The sequence below is a fragment of the Rhea americana genome, unplaced genomic scaffold (genome assembly GCF_003343005.1).
Source record: "Rhea americana isolate MKP2758 unplaced genomic scaffold, rheAme1 scaffold_2, whole genome shotgun sequence".
In the NCBI taxonomy this organism is placed as follows: Eukaryota; Metazoa; Chordata; class Aves; order Rheiformes; family Rheidae; genus Rhea; species Rhea americana.
The window spans coordinates 1,357,290-1,383,683 of NW_028186149.1; the positions used below are offsets into that span (position 1 = coordinate 1,357,290).

General features: G+C 41.7%; 1 protein-coding gene across 3 annotated transcripts; it reads left to right on the forward strand.

The window, feature by feature from the left end:
- The first annotated feature begins 214 nt into the window (after positions 1-214).
- On the forward strand, positions 215-26,394 carry LOC146596576 (C2 calcium-dependent domain-containing protein 4C-like). Of its 3 annotated transcripts, none has more exons than XM_085303695.1 (2): positions 215-280; positions 25,003-26,394. In XM_085303695.1, the coding sequence occupies exons 1-2, from the start codon at positions 234-236 to the stop codon at positions 26,357-26,359; spliced, it is 1,404 nt and encodes a 467-aa protein (XP_085159821.1). In that variant the 5' UTR covers positions 215-233; the 3' UTR covers positions 26,360-26,394. The 3 variants fall into 3 exon arrangements, with proteins under 3 accessions (XP_085159821.1, XP_085159823.1, XP_085159822.1); XM_085303697.1 differs by lacking the exon at positions 215-280 and adding an exon at positions 18,047-18,123; XM_085303696.1 differs by lacking the exon at positions 215-280 and adding an exon at positions 24,665-24,731.

A 26,394-nucleotide genomic window follows, 5' to 3' on the forward strand; every position in this document is an offset into this window, starting at 1 on the left:
CTCATTCAAGAAGAAAACAACCTCGGGTGTCAGCTTCAAGGCCACACACTGCTTTAGCTCTGCATTGGTTTTATGTGGAACTGAAGTGTTAGATAAGCTTTGTTCCTTCCTGCGACTCTCATTCAGTTGCTGTGTTCTCTTTATAGTCACCCAGGGATTTCCATGGCATAGCTCCAGGCTTCTGCAGGCAGCCAGCATTGCTGTGATTATTGTCCTCGCTAGAGAGCCAAAGAATGAAATCACAGGAAAACAAAACTGTCTTGGGATTGTTACCTCTAAGGTAAGGCACATGGTAGGACAGAGCACAGGAAGGCATCAATCATCTTGACTGTCAGGAAGCCACCTATATTTATTCCTCAGTCTATTTCTCCTTTTCCTGTTTCCATTCCTTTCCCTCATCCTTGTATGTAGCTGTTTGAGTTGGTGGCTGATGCATGGAGCTGTAATCATGGACAGGTGGACTGGCATGTTCTGCAAAGACTTCTGGTTCTAACTTCTTCCATTGAGGGAAACCCTGCTGAGTGCTTGTCTTTCTACTGGGCTGTAGGCCTTTAAAATAGCTCTTCCCAAACCCTGTGAGAATCTAAATTCCCCCTAGATCTTGGTAGATTCCTGTTGTCTTGTATATGTTTATGTGAACCAAATCCTGAGGTTTTCCTAGATGGTAGGAAAGTTCTTCTTGGGGGGCCATCCTCAACTGGAGTTTCAAATAAAAGTAATTGAGTGCTAGAAATAGGTGCTGATTTACTAGATAACTTTCTCAACAGCATCTTCCTCTACTGCTGGCAAAGAATATTCACCTAATTCCCAAGAAACCAGTAATAGTTTAGGGAAATTATTCCTCATTGCTTGTGCTGATATTTTTGAATAAGCTGTGGAGCTCTGAAAAAGGTACCACAAACAAAGTGATTGCATAAAACTGGGCTTTCATAACTTAGGGGGACAAAGGAGTTAATCTAAAGAGAGCAGTATTTTCTCTGTAACCTGTTTTCTACAATGATGTTTAAAGTCTGTTTATTCAGCTTGACCCAAATGGGTGAAGAATGCAGTATTATAAAAACTGAAGTGGATTAGCTTTTGCAAGGACAATACAGGAAAGAAAAGAGCCACTCCTGAAATTAAGAATATAATTACATAACTTTTGCAAAACATGGCAAAACATGTCTCTAAAGGGTAAATACGCAAGTAGAGTTCTTCTCTATAAATGCTGAGCAAGCAGCCTCTGTGTATGTATGTGCTCACTGTACTTATCAGGATGGATGGTATTTAACTTTGTAAATGGTGTCCAGATCTTGATTTTCTTCTCCTTTTTTTGCAGATGCGTTTTTGTAGGTATTTATGCTAGTACAGTTCTTCCTGCTTGCTACTTAAATCTGAGCACGTCTTCTCTTGTTTATACATATCCAACCAGGTTTAAGACTAACGTTCTCAACCAAGTAATTAATCATTTCTGAATATCAAATTCATACATAATCAGCTTTTCCACCCATGGGAATAGCAAATTAGATCTTCCCTCAGCAAAATGAAAAATCACACTCTTCACATGAAGTCACTGACAGCAGATTATTGTAAAAGTATAAATTACATGAGAATAACTTTTTTAAAAAATAGTACTGGGCATCTTTTGTTTCCTACATGTCCTTCTCCTAGGTTGCTTCTTCAAAAGTAAGCTGCCTTTTCAGTGATTTCATTGAAAAATCTCTTAACGTATCAACAAGAAACCACAACAATTAAGTCAGTAATGATTTAACAGCATTTTTTTTAATGATAACAGCAGTTATTAATGATAACTGTACTTCTCTTGGCATGCCTAAGGTCTAGAGGGAACATAAATGTAACAGCCCTGACTCTCTGTTAATTTTATGTTCAGCTGTAAGATGCTTCTGTGCTTTCTGTTTTCTCAGGTCATTTTAGTGTTTGGGACTGGCCTCATTTATGCTCAGATTACTCGTAGCTCCTGCTRTGTGATGGGAAGCCAGGGGTAGCTGACATTGCTGCCTCTCCCACCCTCCTTATTTCAAGCATGCCCCTTGTGTTCCTGCATGGAGCCACTCTGCCAGCCCTGTGCCAGCCATGAAATCTCTCCTCTGGACACTCCTCCCTGAAGGGGAGACCATGTCTTCCGCTGCCTGTGTAATGCAAGTGAAGTGGGGTGCCATAGGGCATTTAATGTGTGTGAATATAACCACCTACATTAGAACAAGGCTAGACTTTTCTCTAATCTTTTGTTCTCCATTTTAAACACCTCATAACAGAAAAGTCTATTAAATCTACTAATTGTAGTCAGGACTTTGTGGATTTGGCAGTTTTCCCTAACTCCCTAATCAGCTTTACTATTTCTGCCAAGGCACCCCTTCCTTTCCAGAGCTGACCCAGTACTTTGTCAAGTTGGACCTGAGATTGCTTGTCCCAACTGTTGAAATCAGATTTCTTTCCACAGTTGTAATGAATTCTGGAATATGGTTCTTATTCCTCTAGGGCAAAACTCAGTGTTTCAGCACAGACTTAATCTTTCTGTAGTGGGTCTCCATTGTATTGTGTACTCGCCTTCCTCCCCTTCCTCATCTTGGAGGAAAGAGTACAGCCAAAGCATCAGCTCTGATGCTTTTGTGGGGAAGCCCCTGATGCTTTCCTTGCTGGAATCTATTGCATGTGAATGTGAACAATTTCTCATTTGATATTTGGTTGCTAAGAATGAGAAGTATTGCAGAGCAGAAGAGTAGTCCAAAGCATTTTATGTCATTCTAGCTGTTGCATGCTCAGAGTCTAAGTGTGTTGTGTCTTGAACTATAGTAAACCTTTCTTAATCATAAAGCAGAAGCTTAGACTTCACTGGGACATATACTCTAATGGGAGCTTGTTGCACACTTAGGCCCTTACATATTTTACACTCTTCAATGTGCATGTCTGAGTTTATAGTTTTTGTTTCTATAAGTGCCCTTGTCAAAATTTGATCATTCAAATAAAGTACAGAACAAGCACATTCCCTTTTGGATGAAATAAATATTTGTGCAAGCACATGTGTACATATACGTGCCTGCTTGCTTTATTTACTAGAGGTGAGCAATTAGGTGTGACCTTGACAACCTGGGCATAATCTTTTTTAGGAGACAATGCTGTAGATGTCAGTAGGAGTTAAAATCCTGCCAAGAGGGCAGCTGGCACATACCATGTATGACGATGCATAGAATTCCGTATTTCAGACTTCCATACAAGGTTGTTACTACCATCTCTAGTGAGGTAAAAAAATGGACACAAGAAGAGAGCATAGGCAAAGCTGAGGTTGAGATTTTTACACCTTCCACTACACACACACCCTCCCACACCCACACACCCTAATCTTTTGGTGCTTGGCAAGGCCAGCTCTAGGTACAGGCAAAGGAGGCAGCTATAGGGTTGGTGGAATGGGCCATAGCAAAGCCCTGAAAGACAGACTGGCAGTTGCTTCTACTACCAGGAGAGAGGATGAGAATATGTGGAACAGCTACTAATGGAAAATGAGGCACATGAGCCTCTTCTGGATCCTATTTGCTTTTCTGTGGCAGAGGCAGTCAGCTCTGGGTATAGCCCACACTTTGTCCTCAGGGCAGCAAAACTTAATTTGTTTACAGTGATGAGGATCCTTGAGCCAGCTCGGGTGATTGGCTTGCATTCACTGTGTCTTCAAAATAAAATGTGTACAGTTATTCATTAACAACAGATACTGTTTGGTTTGTATAAGACTAAAACTTGAAACAAAAACATTTTATGAGTGGTGGCAGATATATTTACAGATAGAACAGATATTTACAGTTGCATGGAGTTAAATACAAGAGATTAGCAGAACAATTGAAGAAAAACTCCGTTGTGCCAGCAGAGCAGCAAGCTGTGAACTCTTATGTGGTCTGAAGACAGATGGAGAAATAGAGAGAGAAATAGAGGAGAGTTGCTCCAGACGTCAGAGTTGCAGAGAAGGTTTTAACATCTGTTGTTGTGAGACTATATGAAGGGACCTGGAAGCAGCTGATTCTGAATGGGTGGAGGAAGTGAGGGTTAAAGAAAATCTATGAATGATCTCATTAATAGTGTTGCTTTTACTTTTCCACAATTCTATCCAGAAAGGACTGCAATAATGTCTCCAATTGTTGCAGAGTCGGATGAATAATTTTCTCCGATGGCATGTGTCCAACTCTTTCTATCTTCTGGGCTTTATGCGATGGAATACTCTTTGCTTGCCCAGAGACACGTGATCTCGTTTGTGGCCTCTAAACTGACTATAGATCTGAATTTTTTGTGTCTAAATAAATGCAGCAGAGGTTCACAGATCAAATGTATTTGCATTATTGTAAATGAAGCCCCCCTCTAGGTGAGACGTGTATCGATGGATTTGGCTAACGTATTGCCACACCATCAGTAAAAATGAGTTCCTCTTGCATTTTGAGGAATGGCACTGAAGTGCCACAATGTGCAGCACTCCTAGTGTATGGAAGCAACTGATCCATGCAATTGTAATAAATAGATCTACATGTTACATTTTTTTTGCCCTTTTTTTTTTAAAAAAAAAGCGCCTCTCCTCCAACCTTTTGTCATTAAACATGGTTTTCCCAGAGTTTCATTAACTACTGGCATCTTGAGATTCCTTTCCTATGTATTGTACCTTATTTGTGTTGCTGCCTTCTGCCACTCAGGCAAATGCTGTATGTGGTTTTGATTCTTTTTCTATGCCCAGATCTAACTGTAATTGTATTTTTATCATCTGCTACAGCCCAAGAGTAACAGATGTGCAAAAGCATTTGTAACTGCACTTTATCTAAATATTAAGGCACCTCAGGATCCATCTTGTAAATATTTTGATATTGTAGTCAAATTCCATTGTCTTGTTTGGTAATGCAGTCTAGGCTGATACACTCTGTTATGTGGACTGATTTGATACAGGGAATTGGAGGGGGGAAGGGTTGTGCAGCTTGCAGCCACAGTGTGGATTCATGTGTGTTTAGTGGCTGGTGGTAACTACAGATCACTTCCCTCTCTACCCCTTGCCTGGGAGACAGCAAAAGGAACATCACTGACGCCGTGTAGATTAGACATGTGTGCGCAATTTCTGTTGCCTATGTTTGCAATGATTATATCTCCTTTTTTGTGGGCAGATATTGACCTCTGAGGATTTACCAAAAGGAGAAAATCAAATTTGATATTTGCTCTACCAGCTCATCTGAGCAATGAGAAGAATAAGCTGACGTGACCACATTCTCCTTTTAAAAACTAGTTCCTTCAAGTAATGAACATCTTAGCCACAAGCAGGAGCAGGCTTTTTGTGTTAAGATTTACTACCTGAAGTCAACTCATGTTTCATTTTCACCACTAGTTTCCCCTCTCTTCCTGCATTGTATTTTGGTAATGTAGATTTCCATTTGCTCTCCAAAGCTGAGACTGCAGTCTATTGTAAAACTAGTAAGAGCAACACTGAAACAAACAGGGAATGTAAGATACTGAAGACAAGGGTTTTGTATGATCATAGTGCCTTTGTGTCTAGGAACTGCTGGATATAGTGAAAAGTTTGAAAGTACTGATATACTGTTCTTGGAGAGCAAGGAAATGTGCTCAGTCCTCAACTGAATGTTTTAATGCGTGTTAGAAAATTAAGACTGACATGCAGCAAGGAGTCAACACAGGATGTAACCTACGTCATCAAATAAGCAGGAATCATGCTGTCATGTTGTAARGTGGGTAGTGCGCCTTAATGCAGTCATCTTAAATGGCACACTGCTTCATTCCCCATCCTAGAAACCTAAAGTGCACATCAACCCTTCAGTGTGACTTGCTTCCCAATTATCTAAGCAGATAAAGAAAGGTCTCCAGAGCAAGAAGAAAATACTGATAAGCCATGACTGAGGCAGACTTCAAGCTCAAAACTAGATAGAAAAAAATTTCTCATCCCAAAGAGGAGGGGGAAATAAAGGCTAAATGACAATGCTGCAATGACTTTGTAAGTGCTTGAAGAAAACCAAATATATGAAGGTCTAGTATTAATGGGGAAATGGGATTCCAAGATATTCTCTTGCACTGCTTTAGAACTAATGCAAATCGAAACAATTAACAGATGTTGCTTGATCTTGATCAATAGAGTAATCCACCCCAAAGTTCAATTTTAGTTCAGCTCTGTGAAGATCCATGTCAAAGCTTGCTCACTAGAATTTAAGGAAAAAAACCTGCAGCACTTATTTCAGTGGAAGAGCAGAAGGTTCAATTGAAATTGTGCATTTAGATTTCTTCTTTAGTCACCAGAGTCTATGCATGTGAGCACAGAGTTGAATGATGAGACCTTGAAGGTTATGCTGCAGGTAAACTGAAGGGGACAAGGGCTAACTGCTGAGGATCTTGTGGCTTTCCATGCTCCCAGGTCAATAGCTAGAAGTGGGAGTAGCTTATGTGGAGCACTGGTGTCACTTCAGCATGCAGTAATGCTTTTACTCTGAAATTCTGAGCTAGAGGAGGTTGTGAGGTGCATCCCTGTCTAGAAGCCAGGGAAAGGAATTTGAAGTAATTGGCCATTTGGTTAGACGTAGCTAGTCAGGGGCTGACTGAAATCAGTGGACATTTAGATACAGATTTCAGTGAGAGCCAAATCACTGTTAAGAGGCTGAWTTTCCGAAGGTATTTAGGTGCCAAAGAATGTAAATAGACGTTTAGTGCAAACTGCAAGAGCACCTGAACTACAACTACAAGGCATGTAACTTGCTTAGATACTGCTTAAAGTCACATTAGAAAGATGATTTATCATGTGTCTATCTACATCATGGAATGCCTGAAAACGTCTGCAACTTTGTCACTACATGCTTAGTTTCTTCATCAAAACTAATCGCAAGTAGTTTTAGTTAAGCTGCATAGCTTAAATCTTCCTGAAACAGACCAGAAACCCCATTCAGCTTGGAATTTACTTAGGTGACAAAACCCTGACCCTGTTCCAGCCAGGTGGGCCCACTTGAATGAAGAGGCTCCAGGGGCTGTAGCATGGGTAGAGTCAGGCCCATCTGTCTCTCATGGAAATACTTTGTGAGTTCATATGGGACTGGAGATGTGCAACAGCAGTGCTGGGGAAAAATAGCTGCAAACTGGTTATAGTTTGAAATAGCAAAGATATTAAACAAGGGAAAAAGAGGAAAGAGAGAGCATGACATTAGGTATTGTGTGCATTATTGACTGTGGAGAGAGTCAATTACAATTTTATAACTTTGCAATGAAATTTATAGTGCTTCAGAAAACTTGACTGCAGGGCAGCTGTGCCCACTGGTCTTTCAGCTCTAAATCCTTTTCTGGCTCTTGGTTAGTTGTGCAGATGTTTATATGTATACGTGTATATGCTTAGACAGTATTCTACCCAGCATTTCAGTGAGGGAATAGGAAATATTCTTCCTTCCAACACTGAAAATATAGTCGTGTCTAATAGGGGAACTGTGCTTACCACCAATTATGTTTGGGTTTTTTTGTTTGTTTGTTTGTTTGTTTTTGAAATGCAGACTATTTAAGGGAAAAACAATCACAAAATATCCAACCAAGAACAGTACGTGTTGTTTATACTTACTAGCTGGAACTGTATTAATACTGAAACGGCTCTTGAGTTTTTGCAGAAATTTTAAAATTGTGATGCAGACCAGATTCCTCTACGTAGCCTGGCCGTATACTTCAAGTAATCCTGTTTATTTCAGTGTGTCTCTCCGAGGAGAAAGATCCGTTACCTTAGTAAGCCTGGTCAGCTCTGGATTTTTGTAACAGCATATTTTGTTTCCCCCTGAATAASTCGGAACTGTTTCTCACAACACTAGTGTAATAAGATGTTAGAATTGTTATCTGCATTTTACAGTTGGCTTCATGAAAGACATTAAAATTAAATTGATGCATATCAATGCCTTTTAGAAGATTACACCTTATTATTGATAAGTTCAAGGATTGACTTAYGAGTCAGTGATTCGAAAGACATGGAAATGTTACACTGCATCTCTTTCTGCTTCCCTCACTTTTAAATGAGGTATTCAAAATAGAGCAATGAGATTTCTTTCATCTCACCTTTTGGCAGGTTTTGATGTATCGATTGCTTGAAACGTTTTATGTCCTATATGTTGCTTTTTAAAGCTCTCAGTTTGAATGTGTGTATTACAGAATCACGTATTGCTAAAGTAATAAATATTTTCAAAAAATAACCAGTGACAAATAAAGATGCAACTGTGGGCCTGTATCATCTTGGAGACTCCTTAGGTAAATTCTTTGATCTCTACTATTTTGACTGATGAAATTTCTTACCAACTCTTAAACATTTTTGAGTTTGTTACATGCTCTGATGCTCTGAGGAAGAATTAAGGCATCTGCAAAAAAAGAAAAAAAAATTTTCACCCTGAATTTGGGAAAACTGAGACCAACAGCTGTTCCAGAGCCAACAAGAAATTAAGAAGAAAAAAAAAAAAAAAAAGTAGCAGGTGGTACCATATATGTATGTCTAATTGCAGTCCAACAATCTGCTATCCAGTTACCAAATGGTGAAGAACTTGATCATGATTCAGGCAGAGAAGGGGATTGTAGAGAGAGGGAAAGTGAGAGAAAAAGTTTTGACTCAGGAAATTAGCATCTTTATAGTGGAAAGTAATCAATGTAACTAGAAGTGGTGAGACATACAATTCTTTTCTTTTTTGAAATATTCTCCTCTTGACTAGTCACTATCTAGAAAAATTGACTATCGCTGCCAAGAATACCAATGAAATAGTGGGGTTTCCAGCGCAGAGCTCCCTGGTGAGGATAGGGACAGTCTTCTACAAGAGGAGACTGAAAGAGCCTGACGTTCATCTGTAGAAAGGCAGAAGGAAATGCTCTCTATAGTGCAACGGAGGGTGAATGCTGGTGGCAGTGAAGAAGAGAGAAATTGTATAAGGTTCAGAAAGATGCTTGCATACAGATAAATGAGTCTGGACTAGTCGTGAATAAGATTCAGCTGGGAAGGATGATGGCAGCAACCAAGATCTGGAGCAGCTTTTCTCTGGGAGAAGTAGTGCTGCAACCTGACTTCATTTTGTGATGCAGCCTGGTAAGATTGTGATTGGGAACCGTATAGGAGAGTACGTGTGATAGCAAGGGATCATGCTCGGAGAGCTAGGAGACCTTGTCCAAAAATGGCATACTCTGCAGATTTTCCCTATATAAAAAGTCTATGCTTCAGCAAGAAACTCTAGTATCAGCAGCGGAGTGGCTGGTATCTCTAGATCAGTCGTACACGGCCAAAGCCTAATCTTGATTTGGCTGTTCTGCTTCAGATGTCTGCAGGACCTGCACAAATGGGTTTAGAAAATGGATTTGATACATTATGACAAGATGGATTTGGAGATGACAGAAACCTGACAGGCACTTGACTTCCCTGAAAGGAAGAAAATGGAAGTTTAAAGTGTAATCTACATTTGGAGAAATGATAAGAGATGAGGAAAATGAAACAAATTGGAATGAGGTAGTGTTATACACCAACATTTTTAATAATATTTTATGAGGTGAAGTGTTCCAAGCCTGCTAGATTAGCTTTCTTTGGCCAATGTGTTTATGTTGTTTCAGTTTCATTGACATGAGAGTAAAAAGAGCTACAATAAAGGGATTTATAAACTAATACCAGTATATACTGAGAAGTAAAAGGGTTGTATGGGGATTGTGTCTATAACAGGATGGATGTTAAAAAAAAATAGTAAATATGATAGACATTTACAAAATTTACCCTGAGAATTCTGAAAAAAGGGAAATTGCTACCGTTTTTGATGTTACAGATTTTGAGGTGCTCATTCAAAAAATCCAATAAAATTAACAAGAATATATGAGCTGAGGTATAGATGTAGAAAACCCTTTCTGAAGGCATTTTTTTTTGTATGTAGCTCAAGTGCTCCAGTGAAAAGGATGGTTAAGATGGGTAGGGGCACTGAAGTTGGGACCTCTGAGCTGAAGTCACCACTATGGAGTTTGGTCAGAGCTAGCCTGGTGTGTATTTGGCATGTGTATCTCCCRCTTGAGCAGTGAAAGCCTGAAGTCAGCAGGATTACACAGGGGCAAAGCCAGCATGACTGAGAGAAGCAAACCATTCACAGCTGCTCCATCTCCAGGTTCTGATGGTGATTTATTTTAATCACATAAACTGTCAGTTTCTGCTGAGCTTTTCAGTTACCCCCCTAAAGGAATAATTTGTTTGCATTTCCTGTGCTGGTCAAATCAATCTTTCATCTTATTGTCAGTCATTCACTGATAGCAATCCTCAGATAATTCTTTTTTTTAATGGCATCTTACCATGTAGATAAACCATAAAGTGTCTCTTTGCCTGCAGGATGTGAAATGCTGCTGATCTAAATTGATTTATGAAATGATTTTTCAGAGCTGCACTGGGCAGCACACTGAAGATACTTTGCAAAAATATTTAAAATCAAGGCATTCAGTTTAATAGCACAAACCCAAGAGTACTCTTTTCCCTTGCTCACTACTATTTTCAGCTCAGGTGAAATGTGCTCCTGTGTAGTCAAAATAGCATTGTGCACCATTGAAACCATCTTTGAAGGGATTTGCCTTGTTTTAACTGTTAGGACAGCTCCCTGTTCTGCAAGGTTTCTTCCAGTGCTATGCTGTTTAAAAAAGGGTGTGTGTTGCGGGGAAATCAGCAGCACGGAGGAGCAGAGATAACAAGACATCTGCAAACACATACTGCATTCTGCAGATTTCCTTTAGAAAATTAATCCAAGCCTCTGTGAGTCAGTACAGTCCTCTCTGGTTTCCAACTAGCTTTGACTCAGGTCTAACTCAGAAAGCAGAAAAGATTTGAATTATATTCTTACAGCCAAAGTGGGTTGTTGTGAAGAGGATTTGACAAATGAAGAAGGAAGGGCAAATTGTTGACAGGTGAATTGGGGCAGCTGTTAATGACTTCAGACTGCCTGAAACAGCTGATCTCTGACTAGACAAGTGGGTCAAGTACTTGAGGGCTGAAGCTCCTCTGATGTGACTGCCACTTTGTTATTTGTTGTGGAATGTGATCACTTCATTGCTTTGCGAAAGCAAACTGATGTGGAGCAAGAAATCAGTGAGTTTACTATTTTAATTACTTAAGATCAATTATTCTTCCCAGTTTGGGGTGAATGCGCTTACTAACAGAGGCAAATGGCACACAGAGGGAGGGGGGTGCAGCTATGAAACTTGATATTAGAAATATCAGATGCGAGAGTGCTGTGCTTACTAGTGCCTGTGCCATTTGCTAGCCTTCTGTGCTGATGAATTCTGCTTAATTAAAAGCAGCAGGAACAAGTCAGTGGCTTGGTGATCTTGGCTGTACTGTCTGAGGAGTGCTGGTGAGGCAGACACACTGCTCTGGTGCAGAAGTGAAAAGCAATTGCTGTCCTGGAGGCCAGAGACAGGATTTTCTCTGTGGAGTTAAACAGTGGCTTGCAGATGTTTTCAAATCCAGAGACCCTAGTGGGGGCTGGCCCCTGCTCTCCTTGTGTTTATACGTATAGACCCAATAGCCAGCATCTGCGTACAAATAGATGAGGGACAGAACACAGCTGCAGCCCAGGAAGTGTCTTCTATCACTTAATCAGGTGGTAGGAAAATATAAAACCTGCTGGATCACCTGGCCTGTTTCGCACTTGGCTCTGAGAAAGGTGCTGCTGATCATGAAAGAAGAGCTATGTCTCCTGTATCTGTGGCCTGGAAAAGGTATTCCCTGATGTGTCTTGTTTCTGGCCAATGATCCTCTCCGTGCAGCTCTTTACAGAACTTATGCTGGGAGAAGCATTTTTTCAGAGCTTTCATTGTACTGATTATTTTAGTTGAGAGACAAAAAGTGGGAAAAAATATTTGTCAGCCCTAGAAAACAGAGGAAAGAATCTTTTTCTTTAGATGCATGGAGAGCAAAAAATGTCTCCCAACAGCTGAAGTATTTGGTTCTGCCATGCTTACGGGTAGTGTGAGGCCTCAAGCGTAACATGCACAGTGGAGCAAATTGCTGCCTGTTTTCTCTTAAGCATTTGGGGTGGAAATGGTTCYCAGCACACAAGTGCCATGTGTTCCACGTTGCAGCGTTCCAGCGGGGGAGGCTGCTGGCACAGGACTGCATTCAAACCTAAAAGTTGCTCAAGTAGGATGGGAGGGAAGATGAGACAGCTAAACAATAAAGAGTTTAATTTCTTCTTCACTGTTTAAGGGAAGCTCCTCACTGTAAAACAATTTTTATAAAGTACCAGAAAATCTGTTAAGATCACAGGAGCTTATTTCTACTTTTCCCAGTGGGAATGTGTGTGTGACAGCAATAAGAATATAAACTGCAAATTGTTTTTTCTTTATAGTAATATCTGGCCATATGTTTAAACTCTTAGCGTTTGGGAGCAGTAGTTGAGTTTTCTCATGCCTATGGATTCCCTGACTTAGAAGGATTTTTTTAAAAGAAAACCATTGCCTTTCTCACATTCTTCCTGCTCACTGTTGTGCTAGGGCTGTTCTCCAAGCACTTTTAATTGAGTTCACTACACTTGGGTGATTGTAAACCATTAATGGTAGGTATTTAACTCTGAGGGAACCCCTCTCCCCCCTCAAATCCTCCAAAACTGCTTCTTTATCCTGAATATAATTATAACATCCYGTGACTTTACTTCTGATTTTCTTTTAAATGAAGTTTCTGATGTTCAATTTCCTCCTGCTAACAAAACCATCACGGTCTGGTTTTTTTCATCCTTCCTTCCTCTCTGCTTTCTAAGACCAACAGCAGACCTCTGTAAGGTCTTGGGTCCTTTCCCAAAGTCTTTTAAAGTCTACAGATCTCTTCATATGGACTTTACGAGCACTTTGAATCAGATTTTTCTTTCTTGTTTGCTTCAGTAATGAATTTTCTTTTCCACCACTGATACTCAAAATGACTTTTGTCAAATATTCTGTAGGCATAAGAAATTCTGAGATAAGTGAGATAATTACAGATCTGTATGAAGGTTTACAGGGTCAGTGCAGTAGCAGGTCTTGGCTTTTTGAATAGCAAGTAAAAATGTGGAACATTTTCTTTTCAGAAAATATTTCTACAGAAACACACCAATTTAATGGACAGACAACTGCAACTCAGCTGCTGAGGTGCAACTGGGTCTTCCCTATATAAAATTTAGAAAGAACTCTCCTACCTCTGTATATGGAAAGGCTGAGGACAGAGTCTAAGGATGGAGGGCCTTGTCTGGGGGTCCACTCGTGTAGTCTCCAAGAAAGCAAGGAATCCGTTGGTGAGAACTGAAGTGTAAATTAGAAATCTATGGAAAAATTCAAAAGTTAACTGAACAAGGTATTGTTTTTGGCAGGAGTTGCCAGTTTTCCAGCTTTCTTAAGGTAAAAGTGCTCAATACATTCAGAAGGCAAAAGCCTTGCTACGAGATGCAAAAATGTTACGGAAAAAAAAAATGATCTGGTAGAATGATGGTAGCATTGCTTAAGAGCGGGACTATTGTATCTGTGTTGTTTTCCTTTTTACAAACTGTTTYCAGCAATTAACATATGGGGCTGAGCTCTGTCTGGCTCTCTGACTGCTCACATGGAGAGGCAGGAAAGAAGGCAGTTATAAAGGTAAGTACCTGYGGACAAAGAGGGGTGTAGTGCTCTAGTCACCTACCAACTGGAAAAATATTAGGCAATTCAGACTTCTGTGGGACCCAAACTTCAGCCTATGGCACACAGCTGCTCTGAAGGCTGAGGCCACAAATTAGATAAAAGGTTTAAGCCAGTCAGTTTTTCTATGCTCGTGTTGCAGTTTGTGGAGTCACACAGGCATATTGGAGAGTAAAATGCAATTTAGAAGCTTGTGGCATACTTATTTTTTATATCAGGTTTGAAGGACTATTGCATGGCAATTTTCTCATCTCCTAGGAGATTGCAGCTCATTAAAATACACATCTATTTACTCTTTTTGCACTTCTGACATAAGAGGATGTTTATTCTGTAGCCCATGTGTGAAAGGAAAACCAAAGGGTCTGCAGTAATACAGATCTTGAAGCAGAAAGGACTTTTCATCAGGCACTCTATGGCAAGGAAGTATTACCTTTTTGCTCCTTGTCCTCTAGGATTAAGGGTAGTCTGAAGGCAAATAGGCTGCTGCAAGAAGTACAGTGTTACCAAAGAAGAATGTAGTCTAGATTGGAAGGGTCTAATGCCACTGGTCTGGGAAAATAGTTACACTCCTTATTGCACTGAGTGCCTGTAAGTTTGGGAAGAAATTGAGGAGTAAACTCATTCAATTATTTTTCAACCATCAGCGTCTTATATGGGGCATTCTCCTCCTCGGAGAGGCCAGTCTGGTCTGGGTATAGGAAGCTGATTAAAAGCAGCAACAACAACAAACTATTGCCAGCACTAAATGCAAGAGCTAGGAGTGGCTGCCTCTTTTCAAATGTTTTTTGAAGCAAAGCTTTGTAGTGCACCAAAAGCAACATCTGTTTCTTAATTAGATGCTGCTGATTAGCAATGTCACTCTGAAATGTATTCCACTTAAAGATGTAACTCTCCTGATTACATTTCTTACCCATCAAGCTATTGAGGCTAATCCCATTAATGTATCACCTTCTTTACATAGAAGAAGTGTTCAGCTGAATTTTACTACTCAGAATATTTGTTTGTGATTAATGACTTTTTTATATTTAATCTGTAAAGTCTAGTTGAAGCTACTTGGACTGGCTTTCTGCTTATGTTGCTGCAAAGCAGGAATATCTCCAAATCCAATCTTAAGTCATGTATGTCTAGGTTAAAGCTGGATATGAACAACTAGAGATTCACCCTATGCAATCTGGAGAAGAGGAAGTCAGCTCTTCCTTGTAAAATCTCTTATTCCTTCAAAGACATTCCTCCCAGGTCTTAAACAGCATATCTTTGTCTCGTTCTTTGTCCCTGAGAAATACCTTTGAGGCAGCAGAACCGAAATACGCATAGTATAGATGCTATCAGTATTTGTCAGCAAAAATGACTTTTGTGCTACCAGACTCCAAAATGCAGATTTTCCTGTGGCTCTGCAGGTTGCTATCTTTACATGATCCATGCACCCCCTGTATGTGCACCACAAGAGCCCTCTGCCTGACAGCTCCCACAGCAGAATCCCTCACGTGGAGTTGGAGCAGTGGCTCTTGGATACTTCCCATTGTAGTGTCTGGCCTAGGGATGTGAGCTGGCTGAGGTGAGGGGGAGGAACTCCTGGAGGACATCCTTATCCTGACTTCATTAAGTCAGAAGTGCGCTGCAGACAACTGCATTTGATGCTTTCATGTCTGAACCTAGAAACTCTCCCCGTCTGGTGACACCAGCAGTCTTTATAGCGCATGGCATGGCAAATACAGGAAAGTGGTGTCTGCCAGCTCGCCTCTTCTTAGTGTTAAACACACTGAATCAAGACCTAGAATGTTTTGACAAGGTAAATTATCCTCTTTGAAATGTCCTTGGCTTGCTGCCTCATTCATTCTCGTGAGCTTTTTTTGTTTGTACTAGCAGGTTGCTTCTTCAACACAGCAATGTCATTTAGTGTGTTTAAGCTTCATACATACTGTACCTGCGGGACACGCTGCATCCAGCTAGGAAGCACCAAGAACATGTATTTCAGGTGGATTAGAGAGCTAATCTCTCCTTTTTCCAGTGTGGGGTTATTTCTGATCTGTGTTGTTTGGGGGAACACTGTGACAAAATAAAGATTATTCAGAGGCTACTCACTTAATGAAACCTGCCTGTAGATGTTTTAAAATGCATATTTCAACCCCTCCATATTTAGGGACTCAAAATCACCATCTTAAAGGTTTCTACATACCTATCATAGTGTGATATGGCACAGTCAGAGGAAATGCTCAATATAGCTACTTGTGCAAATCATGGTACACCAGGTATGGTATCTACCAGTTTTAGCCTTTTGTCTTGGATGAAGAAGAAGCAGACAAATCGTGACACCTTATCTCCCATAGAATGACTAGTGACAATATAATGCCTGGTTTAGATAGTAGTTAAAGAAGTTAATTATTTGCTTGCTGACTCTTACGGTCTTTTTTGGAAGAATAAAACAATATATATAATTACCATAAATCAGCATGTAATACATAGCTTTTTTGAAATTTGGCATTTTAAATAGATGTTTTCATCTCAGATGGATGTCAACGTATTTTATCAATGGCATAACATTAATCTGTGCTATGGACAAGCACCACGCCAGGGCTGTGTAGTAGGGAACTAACTCCCCGCATGTGAGCTCTTGCTCACTCTTGCTCTCTCTTTGGATAGAAATAACCCTTACTATATTTCGGTTTTGTGGAAGCTTGTTTGCTTTACAAAGCTTCATTTTTATTTGAAAATAAACCTGATGTCTATTCTTAAAATCTTTCGTATTTTAATTTGCTTAGAGTAGATTTACCTAGAGGGTATGGAGAAGAGCTTTTGTGAGTATGTGTAAGTGTTATTCGTCTTACAGGTATAAATACACCTTCTATATGCAGTAAAATCCTCATCACTTAGAGTACATGAGAATTACCACGAAATAAGACTAAATAAAGCTTGGCAGCAAAATGCAGACAATGTTCTTCTATCAAGGCTACCAGAATGGAGATAGTTGCGTAATGTGCTTGGATATTGCGTGCTTCTGTTTCTAGGCATGGAATCTGAAATGAACAACTCTTTGCACATAAAGATGCACTGCCTGATTTTATTTATTTTTTTACTGTGAGGAAAATATCAGCTATAACTCCCAAATTTCATTAACTGTGGTATATCCTGCTACCAGCCATAGCATGGTCATGCTACAAAGCCGTGAGATGAATGGTAGTCATTACTGCTGTACACAGCACGTGCCTCTGAAAAGAGCTGATCAACTGGGTGGACTTTCAGTCAAGAAATAATCATTTCGGTCAGGCATTTACCTGGCCTAGGGGAGAGAGAAGCCCTCTCTGAAATCAGGCTAGATATGTGTATTGAGAGAGCAAGCAACCTCACTTGAAGCCAGTGCAAGACAAGGAAAACGTGTTTCAGGAAGGAGAGCTTTCATCACACTTAGAGATGCTGATCACCTTGCAGTCATTCGAATCTAAAACATGCCAAATGGGGTGGCCTAGAGGATGAGCTCTCACCTCCATACCAGATCTCTATGGCTGGCAATCATGTCAGTCTTAGCCTGGTAGATTTGTTGGTAGAAACCCCAAGCAGTTTGACAAAYAAAAGTCATAATCTTCTACAACAGGAAAATAACTGGAACACATCAGTGCGGTAGCTCTGGGTCTGGTTTCACCACATTCTAGAGTTGTTGGAAGAAACTCAGTGGCTACAACACAGAGTTGCAAGTTCCTGGGAAACTTTGTGGGAATGTTCGGGATTTTGGCCATGTTCAACCCTATAAAACCTCTGTGAAACATCTACTAACGAGAGTTTATGCAGCAKTCCTTGGATTTGTGTTACTTTTTGTCTTGCTACAAGGTGTATTCCTACCAGCTCAGTTTTGGGGAGAAGTCATTAGGCTTTTTTTCCATTTTCAAGATGAGATGAACTTATCCTGTAAGAAAAGCTTTTAAAAATTCCTTTCACATTTGTATTTGTTTGAGGGCAAATCACCATTTTCCATTTTCTTCTCCAGTTCTGCAGTTGTGTATTGACAGAATATAGCAGAGGGGCATTTAAAAGGCTGGTGAAGAGCGTTTCACATAGATATTAGCAGCAACAATTTTAAGTTCTTAAGTGGACTCATTAGGTGACAGGAAATGTGACATATTTTTGGCCTAAAATTGAGGAAAAACAACACTTTGAGAATATTTTCTAAGACTGTAAAGTTCCTTGTAAATTCTTGAAAAACTTTGAGCAGAGAAAATTCTGTTACAAGGCCTGTGTTATTTTACTTTAACTGATTCAGCAAATATAACAGAGGAAGGCTTTTGCCATATGAAATGACTTGAGAGCCTCCATGCATATTTTTTGCTGTGTTGTCTTTCAGAAATGAGAGACGCTACTGGTTTGAGAACAGCTGAAAAGCCCAGTGATGAATGGCTGCTGTGTCAATCTGATCATACACAGTCAGAAGAGATTTAAGCCTCTGCCTGTTGAATTGACTGTTGCTTTCAGGGTCTTAACCTCTGTGTTGCCTCAACACAGTTTCTTAAGGTAAACCACTCCATTCTAAACCGCTGCAAATCAGTGTGACCTATCTGTGCTGAGTAATTCCAGCTTCTGATGTTAAAGTACGCTGCAAGAAACTGTGTGCTAGTGTATCCCAGAATGCTCCATCTGTCTCTCCTGACAACACGTTGCCTTCTGCTGCTGACCATTCTTCAGCAGCTTTGGCATTCTGGGGTCTGACGGTCTGAATGTGCAGCCAGCCACACAGCTGTACTCCAGTGATCATGGCTGCAAGAATGTAGATTAACAGCACTTACAGAATAATCTATGGAATGTAAATCTTTTGTTTGGAGAAAATTCGGTTTCTAGTCCTTGTGGTTGCATCTGGATGACCTGTTTGTGACCTTATGACTGGGCTGTTGGAGTGACTCTGTCCATAGGAAAAAAAATGTGAAAATCTCTTTGTAGTCATATGTACCTTAACCGTACTGATGACAATAATTCACAGGGGGAAACGTCATGCTCTGTCTCCTGTCACTTCTCAGAACAGGGTCCTCACAGACACAGGGGTGCTAACAGTCTCCTTTTGAGTCCCACAGTCCTGTCCCCTTTTGAGGTTTAAGATTTCATCACTGCATGTCACCAGTGGGGCAGCTATGTGCCAGGCATAAGGAGGTCACATACTCCTCTTACTTCCAAGGTCCAGCAGTGGAAGAGAGCTCAGAATCCCCTTTTTTTCTAAAAGCAAGCAGAACAGGCAGAGTTGTTCTGCCCATCATACTGCTTCCAAATAAATATTTTCTTTCTTTTATTTTCTTTCTTTCTTAAGCCAGCTGCAGCATTTTTAGGAGCCTTTAATCAGATTACCTAAACTTCTCAAGCAGACTGGGTGCCTGTTAAGCCCTCTGATGGTGCTGGGATTCTCTGCTCTGCTATTGAATTATTTCCTGGTCATCTGCGTACAGAGGCTTGCTTTTCCTGGTAATCAGCTGAATTAGGCAGGAGATCACATTTCACTACAGCTGTGAGAAGTGTGGATAATGAAATGCCTGTTGTGTGATATATTTTCATTATCTTCATAGCCTTTAAAATATTTTGCAGGTCCATTCTTTTCTACTGTGTTATAAGTCTACCTGACAAAGTTATTGGCAATCTTGAGTGCTTTATATGGCACTACTGCGAAAGATGCATCTGTTTCCCATTAATGTCCTGAGAGATGTTTGTAACATTAGTTCTCTAGTCCATTGTGTTGCTGCTTATCAGGCAGCCGCAGCATTATAACTACAGCTGAGCAGCGAGCAGAGAAAAATCCTATGAAAATCCTATCCAGATTTGAATGTTGTAATTAGAACAGAAAATGATAACTGAAGTTACTTATTAAAGACCCGAACAATATATATTCATTTGAATCAAGGTAATTCTGTAGATCCCAAATTAGTAACTGCAGCATTGTATTCCAGAAACAAAATTTGAAACTTTTGCTCTGCAAAATTGGTGAAACTAGGCAGTTTTCAGTTTAGGAGAGTTTTACTAGAATATTGGATGTTTCCACTTTTCACCAGGAACATCTCCTACAGCTTTTACCAGGATGCATGATTTCTTGCTTTCACCAGACAGAAAATGAGACCAGTAACCTACTATATTATATAAGCATGTTGTTCCAGTTGGTTGAATAGTTGGCATTAAATTCTGATATATTTCTAAAATCCATAAAGCTGCTATGTATTTATAATGCTTTCTATTATATGTGCGCTCTCTGTAACACTAAAACCATCTCTTTCTGTGTGTTTTGTCTGAATTCAGCTGACATAACTCACTTGAGTGTTGTGATATATAACTGACCCCTAGAAGGGAATATGTGTATTCAGAATTTGCTTATCCTTTTGATCTATCAGACTGTATCTGTAGATATACTGGGAATACTGAAAAGCCTATTTACCCTCAAAATTTACCCTGCTTCCCAGGCTTTGTTGACTGTAGATGCTTTAATTGGTGATATATCATTTAAACCAACACTTCCAAATCTTTTCCAAGGGGAAGGGTAATGATAAGCAAAAGTTAATTTTCTCATCTGGCTAAGTTTCTTTCAGATACTTGGTCAGTGCAGTGAAAGCTAGTGATTTGCTTGTCTTTGTGACCAGCTCTTTTACAATAGGACTTGCTTTTGGATGTTAGCAATGGTTGTAGAAACTGATTTTCCACAGTAAAATAGTATATTGATTTCTATGCTTCACAAGTAGAATAAAATCTATGCCAAATATTTCAGATGGATTTCTAGAATTATAAATGTTAATAACTGTAGCAAACGTTTTAGGGTTTTTTGACTGTTATTTATCATTTACTGTAAAATTAGTACTAAATACTCTCTCCTACACTAGCAACAATATAATCAAAGAATCTGATAGGGTAGGAAAGCAGGAATTGGGCTAACTGGAAATCTGTCTTACTTACCAGTATATGTTGAAAGACAAACTCTTACCTTGTAATTGGGAGAATAAAATAAAATGTTTCCCATATGTTGCCGTTTAAGCTTTAAAGGATACAAGCAATTTTAGAAAAGACATTAGTCATTACTGGCAGGTTGCTTGAACATGGAAAATGCAAGATAGATTTAATTCCCCTTTTCATTTGATCTCTTTTCTTTTTTCTCTCAGCTTTATACATATTCATGCCTGCTTTGAGGGTTCCTTTACATAGCTAAGCATGGGAATTGCTGTTAGTGAAAGACTCTCCCTTCATGTTAAAATGTGGCACAGAGAGAATGGACTAGAGCAGTTCATCTGTTCTTGAGCACTAAATATTAATTGTTGCAGAGGAATTTTTTGTTAACCCAATTTTCAATTTGGAAATACACATGAAGGTAGATACTGCCTGGAACGGGTGTAAACATAGAAAGTCATTTAGAGCTAACTCTGGATAGATACAGTCCCGTCCTTCAGAGTCAGAACAGATTTTTTGGCTCACTTTAGTAGTGGAATTATGGCAAACCTTCRTGGATTTTGCATGACAAATGTCACAGGACCTCATAATATGCTACAAAGAAAGAATTTGTCATTTCTGTGCCTTATAGATTTTTTTTTTTTTAATTCACACTACTGTGGCAGAAGGTACTTCAGGTAACTTTTCAGAAAACCCCTCTGTGTCTGAAGGATCCTGCCAGTCCTGCGCTCTTACTGCCAAGCAGCAGTCAGTCATCTGTTCTTTTGTTCCTTCATTCAAAGAGCATGAATACTTCTAAAAAGTTACAAGGAAATTTGCCATTATTGATGAGGTAAGATATGAACTACTATATGAAATAACAAGAAAGATGAGGTTTTCAGATCAAATCTGCTGAACCTCTGTGACTTTGTATTGCTATCCAAGCTATGCAAATTGACTTGATTTAGGCAGGAAGTGGTGAGCAGAAAGTTAACAAGTATCTTAGGACTATGTCAAAATGACAGGGGTGAATCCATGCACTAAATATTTGCTAACAACATCAATCTCTCTTTAAGGAAAAAAAGTGTAAATGCCTCTCAGTCTGTTGAAGGCTTTTTCAAGGAACCACAGCTTGAATTACCATTGTCATCTTTTGGAAGTTAAAACCTAGCAAGGTTATTTATTCTCATAACAATCTATGGAAATTTTGTTTATTGCTTTATGGCAATATACAAAGCATTTGTATATTTAAATGTTTGTTTATATAGTATTTCTGTTGGTTTAAGAATGCTAAACTTGTGCTATCTCAGCCATGCCTCTTTACATACACCCCATGCACAGCAGAACAAAGCTTTTCCTTTTTTTTAATCTCCTCTCTCATCTTGGCTGGACATACTTTGTTTGTGCAGAGGAAGGGCAAAGGCTGAGCAATGACCGAGCTAGCTTTCCCACGGGATCTCACACCTACTGTGAGGCTTCTCCAGGGATGGGTCCTTGGACGCACAGCTGGYGCTGCCGGGCTCTGCTCGAGGCAGCGTGCCCTGGCCTGGGGCTCCATCTCCCTCCGCACACGTTGTCCAGAGCCTGGTGGCCCTGATGGCCTTCTGTGCCTGCCTGTGTAAGCCACTGAGCTCAGGGTGGAAGGTTCCCTCTCACACCTCTAGGCTCCTGAACCAGTCTGTGCCATCCGTGAAGACCTGGAAAATACTTGTGAGTGTGTAACTATTTTAGGAGGAGCTGTCTTTTCCCAGAATAGCTGCAGTGGGCAAGCCTTGGTTAGAATGCGGTTGTTAGGAGAATGGTATCTCAGGTAGTCTCCTTCCTTTACAGGAATGAGCTATGGGTGTGTGTGTGGGGCAGGGGGTGTGTGCACACCAGTATAACCATCCCTTTGCGAAGGAGCTTGTTGAACTACCAGTACTGGTATCTTCTGTAAAGAACCAGGACACTGATGTTGTTTGCAGAGACTGAAATCATTTGTAAACTAAGCGCTGCATCAAAAATGTGAACAAGCTCGGTTACCAAGAACTGGCAGCGCTCGTGTTAGGCATCCGGCAGGTCAGAGGAGAGCAGAAATCAGCGGAATCATTTTTGAAAGAATGGAGCTAATCTTATTCCGACGCCTGCAGTCAGCAAGGTGCACGTGATAGCACCCAAGCTGCAGCAACTCTGCTAGGTTTTGGCGACGCTTTGGCCAAGGCGGGTGGCTGACGGGGCCGCGCTGGGGGCTCSGCGGCCAGCGGGGGGCGCCCGGCGCCGCGGCGCGGAGCGGCGGGAGCCTCGGGGCGACGCCGGCAGCGGGAAGCGCCGCTCGCAGGGCTCGGGGCCTCCGCCGGCCCCGGCCGGAGCCCGCGCCCCCGCCTGTTACCTGCTTCGGGAGAAGCAAGAGTTGTGCTAAGGCCTCGTTACAAACGATATACCTTCCGGCTTGAAAGTCGTTTATTGCAGAAACATTTTTTATAGCACCGGGAAGCCCTGTTGGCAGTGTCTTTAATCATGCTCTGAAACTAATCAAGGAAAAGAGAAACTGTTTTGAACACAGGAAGCTAAACAGCTAATCATACATTTGAGTGCCTGTTTCCACGGGGGATGTACAAGTACTTAAGTGCTGCTGAACTCTGAACGCCTCAGCAATCTGTTAAATGGTTATAAAAAGCAGGCATTACTTCGCAGGGGAAGGGGGGAGTCTGTTAGGCACCTGCCCCCTGTCACCAAAGGGAGTGAGAGGTGAGTGAGAGCTGGGGCTCCGGGAAACTCTGCCTCTTTTCATTAATTATGGAGGAAACCTAAAGAGACTAGACAGAAATTAGGTGCCTAAACCAGAGTGGTGTGAATACTCTGCTTTATTGCTGCCTGATGCTAATTGCCATGATTGTCACAGCTGAACAGCTTTGGAGAGCTGTTACTAGACTTAATAAGGTTCACAGTGAAAGGCTCTTCATTGATTCATTTTTCTCCATTTTTAGGGTCAAATCTTTCTTTGGTGTTAAAAGCAGAGGTATATATATTAGAACAAAGCTCACCTACTCCTTTGAAACCACGTGGGTATGTAATACATAATGCAGAGTACTGCATTGCCTGTAACAGTGTGCACCACATAGCCCTGCTTCCCAAACGGAGCATCCCGGTGTCTCTAAGTGTCCCTCTTTACAAAGCATGGAGGGCAGAAGTATTTTTTTTCTCTCTCATATAAACCCGTAGAGGAATATTATGAAAGTGAGACTATACTGCTTTAAAACAAGCAGGAGTGAGGAAGGCTCAGGCTCAGACCACGTGTGTTCCTAGCTAAGTCTTTCAGCAGGTTCAAGATGTTCCCTGCCCCTGTAACCCACTTGATGTGTTTTCTCTGAGCACAGCCAGTCTATTCCAGGCACTTCATAAACATGAACTTTAGCTCTTCAGGGAGAAAAAGACAGAAAATTATTTGTCTAGTATCACTGTCTTACGGGCATACAGCTTTGACTGAGTATCTCGCTAACCTCTTTGGCAGACCTTCCTGCCTTGGCAGTTATGATTTTTATTGGCAGCTCACACAATAATTTATAGAGTTTGTAGAGTCCTGTTAATGTTCTGCTGCGTCACAGAGCTGTCGCGGGAAAGTTCATGGATCCCGCTGGGCTCCATGCAGCGCCTCCGAAGGGTCATGCACCTGTGCTTCTGAGATGCTCCTTTCCAAGGTGACTTTGCAGAGATTTTTTTTTTTTTTTTTTTTTTTTTGCCTTGTCTTGCATCTGCATTCACATATCTGCTGCTGGCCAGCATCAGCGGTAGGATGCTAGGATGCTGGGTCAGGGTCTGGCTGTCTCCCGTTCCTTGTGGATAAGGAGTGGAGGGGGAATGTGCATCTGGACACAGAAAAGCAGCCAAGTTCTTTTCAAATGATTGTGAAAAATTGCAGTGCACGCTACCTCTGCCGTAATGCAGGGAGCCTGCCGCGCTCTCTAAAGGAGAAGCAGCGCAGGGACGATCTTGCCTTTGTGAGTTAGGTGAGTTAATCTCGAACCACCTCGGGATGCCTCTGTGAGGAGATGTTAATCGCACGGAAACTGGAAGCCGGGGAAGGCAGAGGAGGCGCGGGGCGGGGCGCGGCGCGGCGGGTGGGAGGCGCCCGGCGCCGCTAGAAAAGGCCCCGCTCGGCCGCGGGGAGCCCGCCCGGAGCCGCCCCGCTGCCCGCCCGGCGGCGAGCGAGCACGTCCAGGCTGCTGGAAAGGGCGAGCGGCTTGCGCTTGATCAAGGTAGGTCCTTCGCTAAAGGAAAAACGTGGTGGCGTTGATCAAAGGCGGACACTTTCTACTGGCAGTAACTAGATATCCGTTAATTGCTTTAAGGACTTAGTTTTGTCCTTGTGGCAAAATCCATTAGAGATAGGGTGCTGGGCAGAGGCAGTTCTGAACTTACGGATTGGGTCTGTGTCGGTCTTGCCTTTAATAGTGCCCTCAATACCTCACTTTGCTGTAGCATGTCCAAGAAGGATGTTCATGTGCTCTTGCATCTGTGTGTTTGCAGGTTGATCTGTACTTCAAGCTCTTCCCCTTTGAGGATCTCCTCTCCAGCTATAATGATGTGGTTCTTGGAAAAGATCAGAGCATCACATGAAAACGGAAACTTCTCCAGCTCCCCTTTCCTGGGACTGCCACCTGGCCAAAACCTGCCAGAAAAAGCTCGACTAGGGGCTGCTGCTTTTCCCAATGTGCTAACCCCAGACAGAATACCTGAATTCTGCATTCCCCCCAGACTGAGCAGTTCTGCTGCTATTAAGGGCCCTGGCTCCCATCAGGACCACATTTTGGAGGATGCAGATCTTGATTCCTCTGACTGCAGCTCCAGCCCTTCTCTGCCACATTTGATCCAGGTGGAAAGTGCTGAAGAGATCCCAGCCCTGGAGGAAGCAAGCACCAACTCAGACCCACAGTCCCAGGCAGCACTCTCGCTGCCCCACTTTCCCCGAGCCTCCACTTCCTATGGTTTCTGCACTCTGCTGGAGAGTCCCCACACCAGGAGGAAGGAGTCCATCTTCCACGGTGATGCATATGGTGCCCTGCCCAGCCTGATGCTGCCCCGCTCCAGAGCTAACACATTCGGTGGCAAGGGGAGTATGTCTAATCCCATTGCTATAAGCTTTGCTTCTGTGAGGCTGCCTCCCAAGCACCTGCCTCTGCATAGGCAAGGCACCTGTGACAGCGACACTGCCTCCTCCAGTGATTCCTCTCCTTTCAGTTCTCCACTCCTCAGCAGATCTCCTCCCAGATCCTGCTCCCTGATCAAAACGCAGAGCCAGGAGGGATTGCTGTGCCGAGCACTGAAAGCCAAGAACAAATCCAGCATGGTCAGGAACAATTCCCTGTCTACAGAGGAGAGCAGCTCCACTGATAACAGCCCCAGCGCCATCAGGCGGGCTTCAGAGGGGCTTCTTGCTGCACGGAGCTTTAGCATGTCCTGTTCTCCCATCTTCCCCCTGGACCTTACCCCCAGCCGAGAGAGACTGGTGGGGGAAAGCACGGTACTAATGGACCAGGGAGGCAAGGTGAGACTCTCGGCTGAATACTGCTCAGAAAACAAAAGGCTGCGGATCCGCCTGATCAGTGCAGAGGGTTTATATGATGACTGTGTAGAGCCCAAAAACATAAACTGCTGTATCACCTTCTCCCTGGTGCCAGGGAAAACACAGAAGCAGAGAAGCACTGTCATAAAGAGAAGCAGAAATCCCATCTTTAATGAGGACTTCTTTTTTGATGGCATTGCAGAAGAAGAGCTATACAACCTCTCTGTGAGGATGAAAGCAATGAATAAAAGGTGCAATATGAAATGGGATTACACTCTAGGAGAACGAGAGTTGTCTTTAATGAATATATTGTCCATGTAATGCTTTAAACAAGCCAACAGACTCTTTTTGTATTC

Excerpts from the sequence above, each read along its gene's own strand:
- LOC146596576 (XM_085303695.1), top strand. The coding sequence starts at position 234 with ATGAAATCACAGGAAAACAAAACTGTCTTGGGATTGTTACCTCTAAG. Across the intron at positions 281-25,002 it reads TTGGGATTGTTACCTCTAAG|GTTGATCTGTACTTCAAGCT; the intron begins GTAAGGCACATG and ends GTGTGTTTGCAG.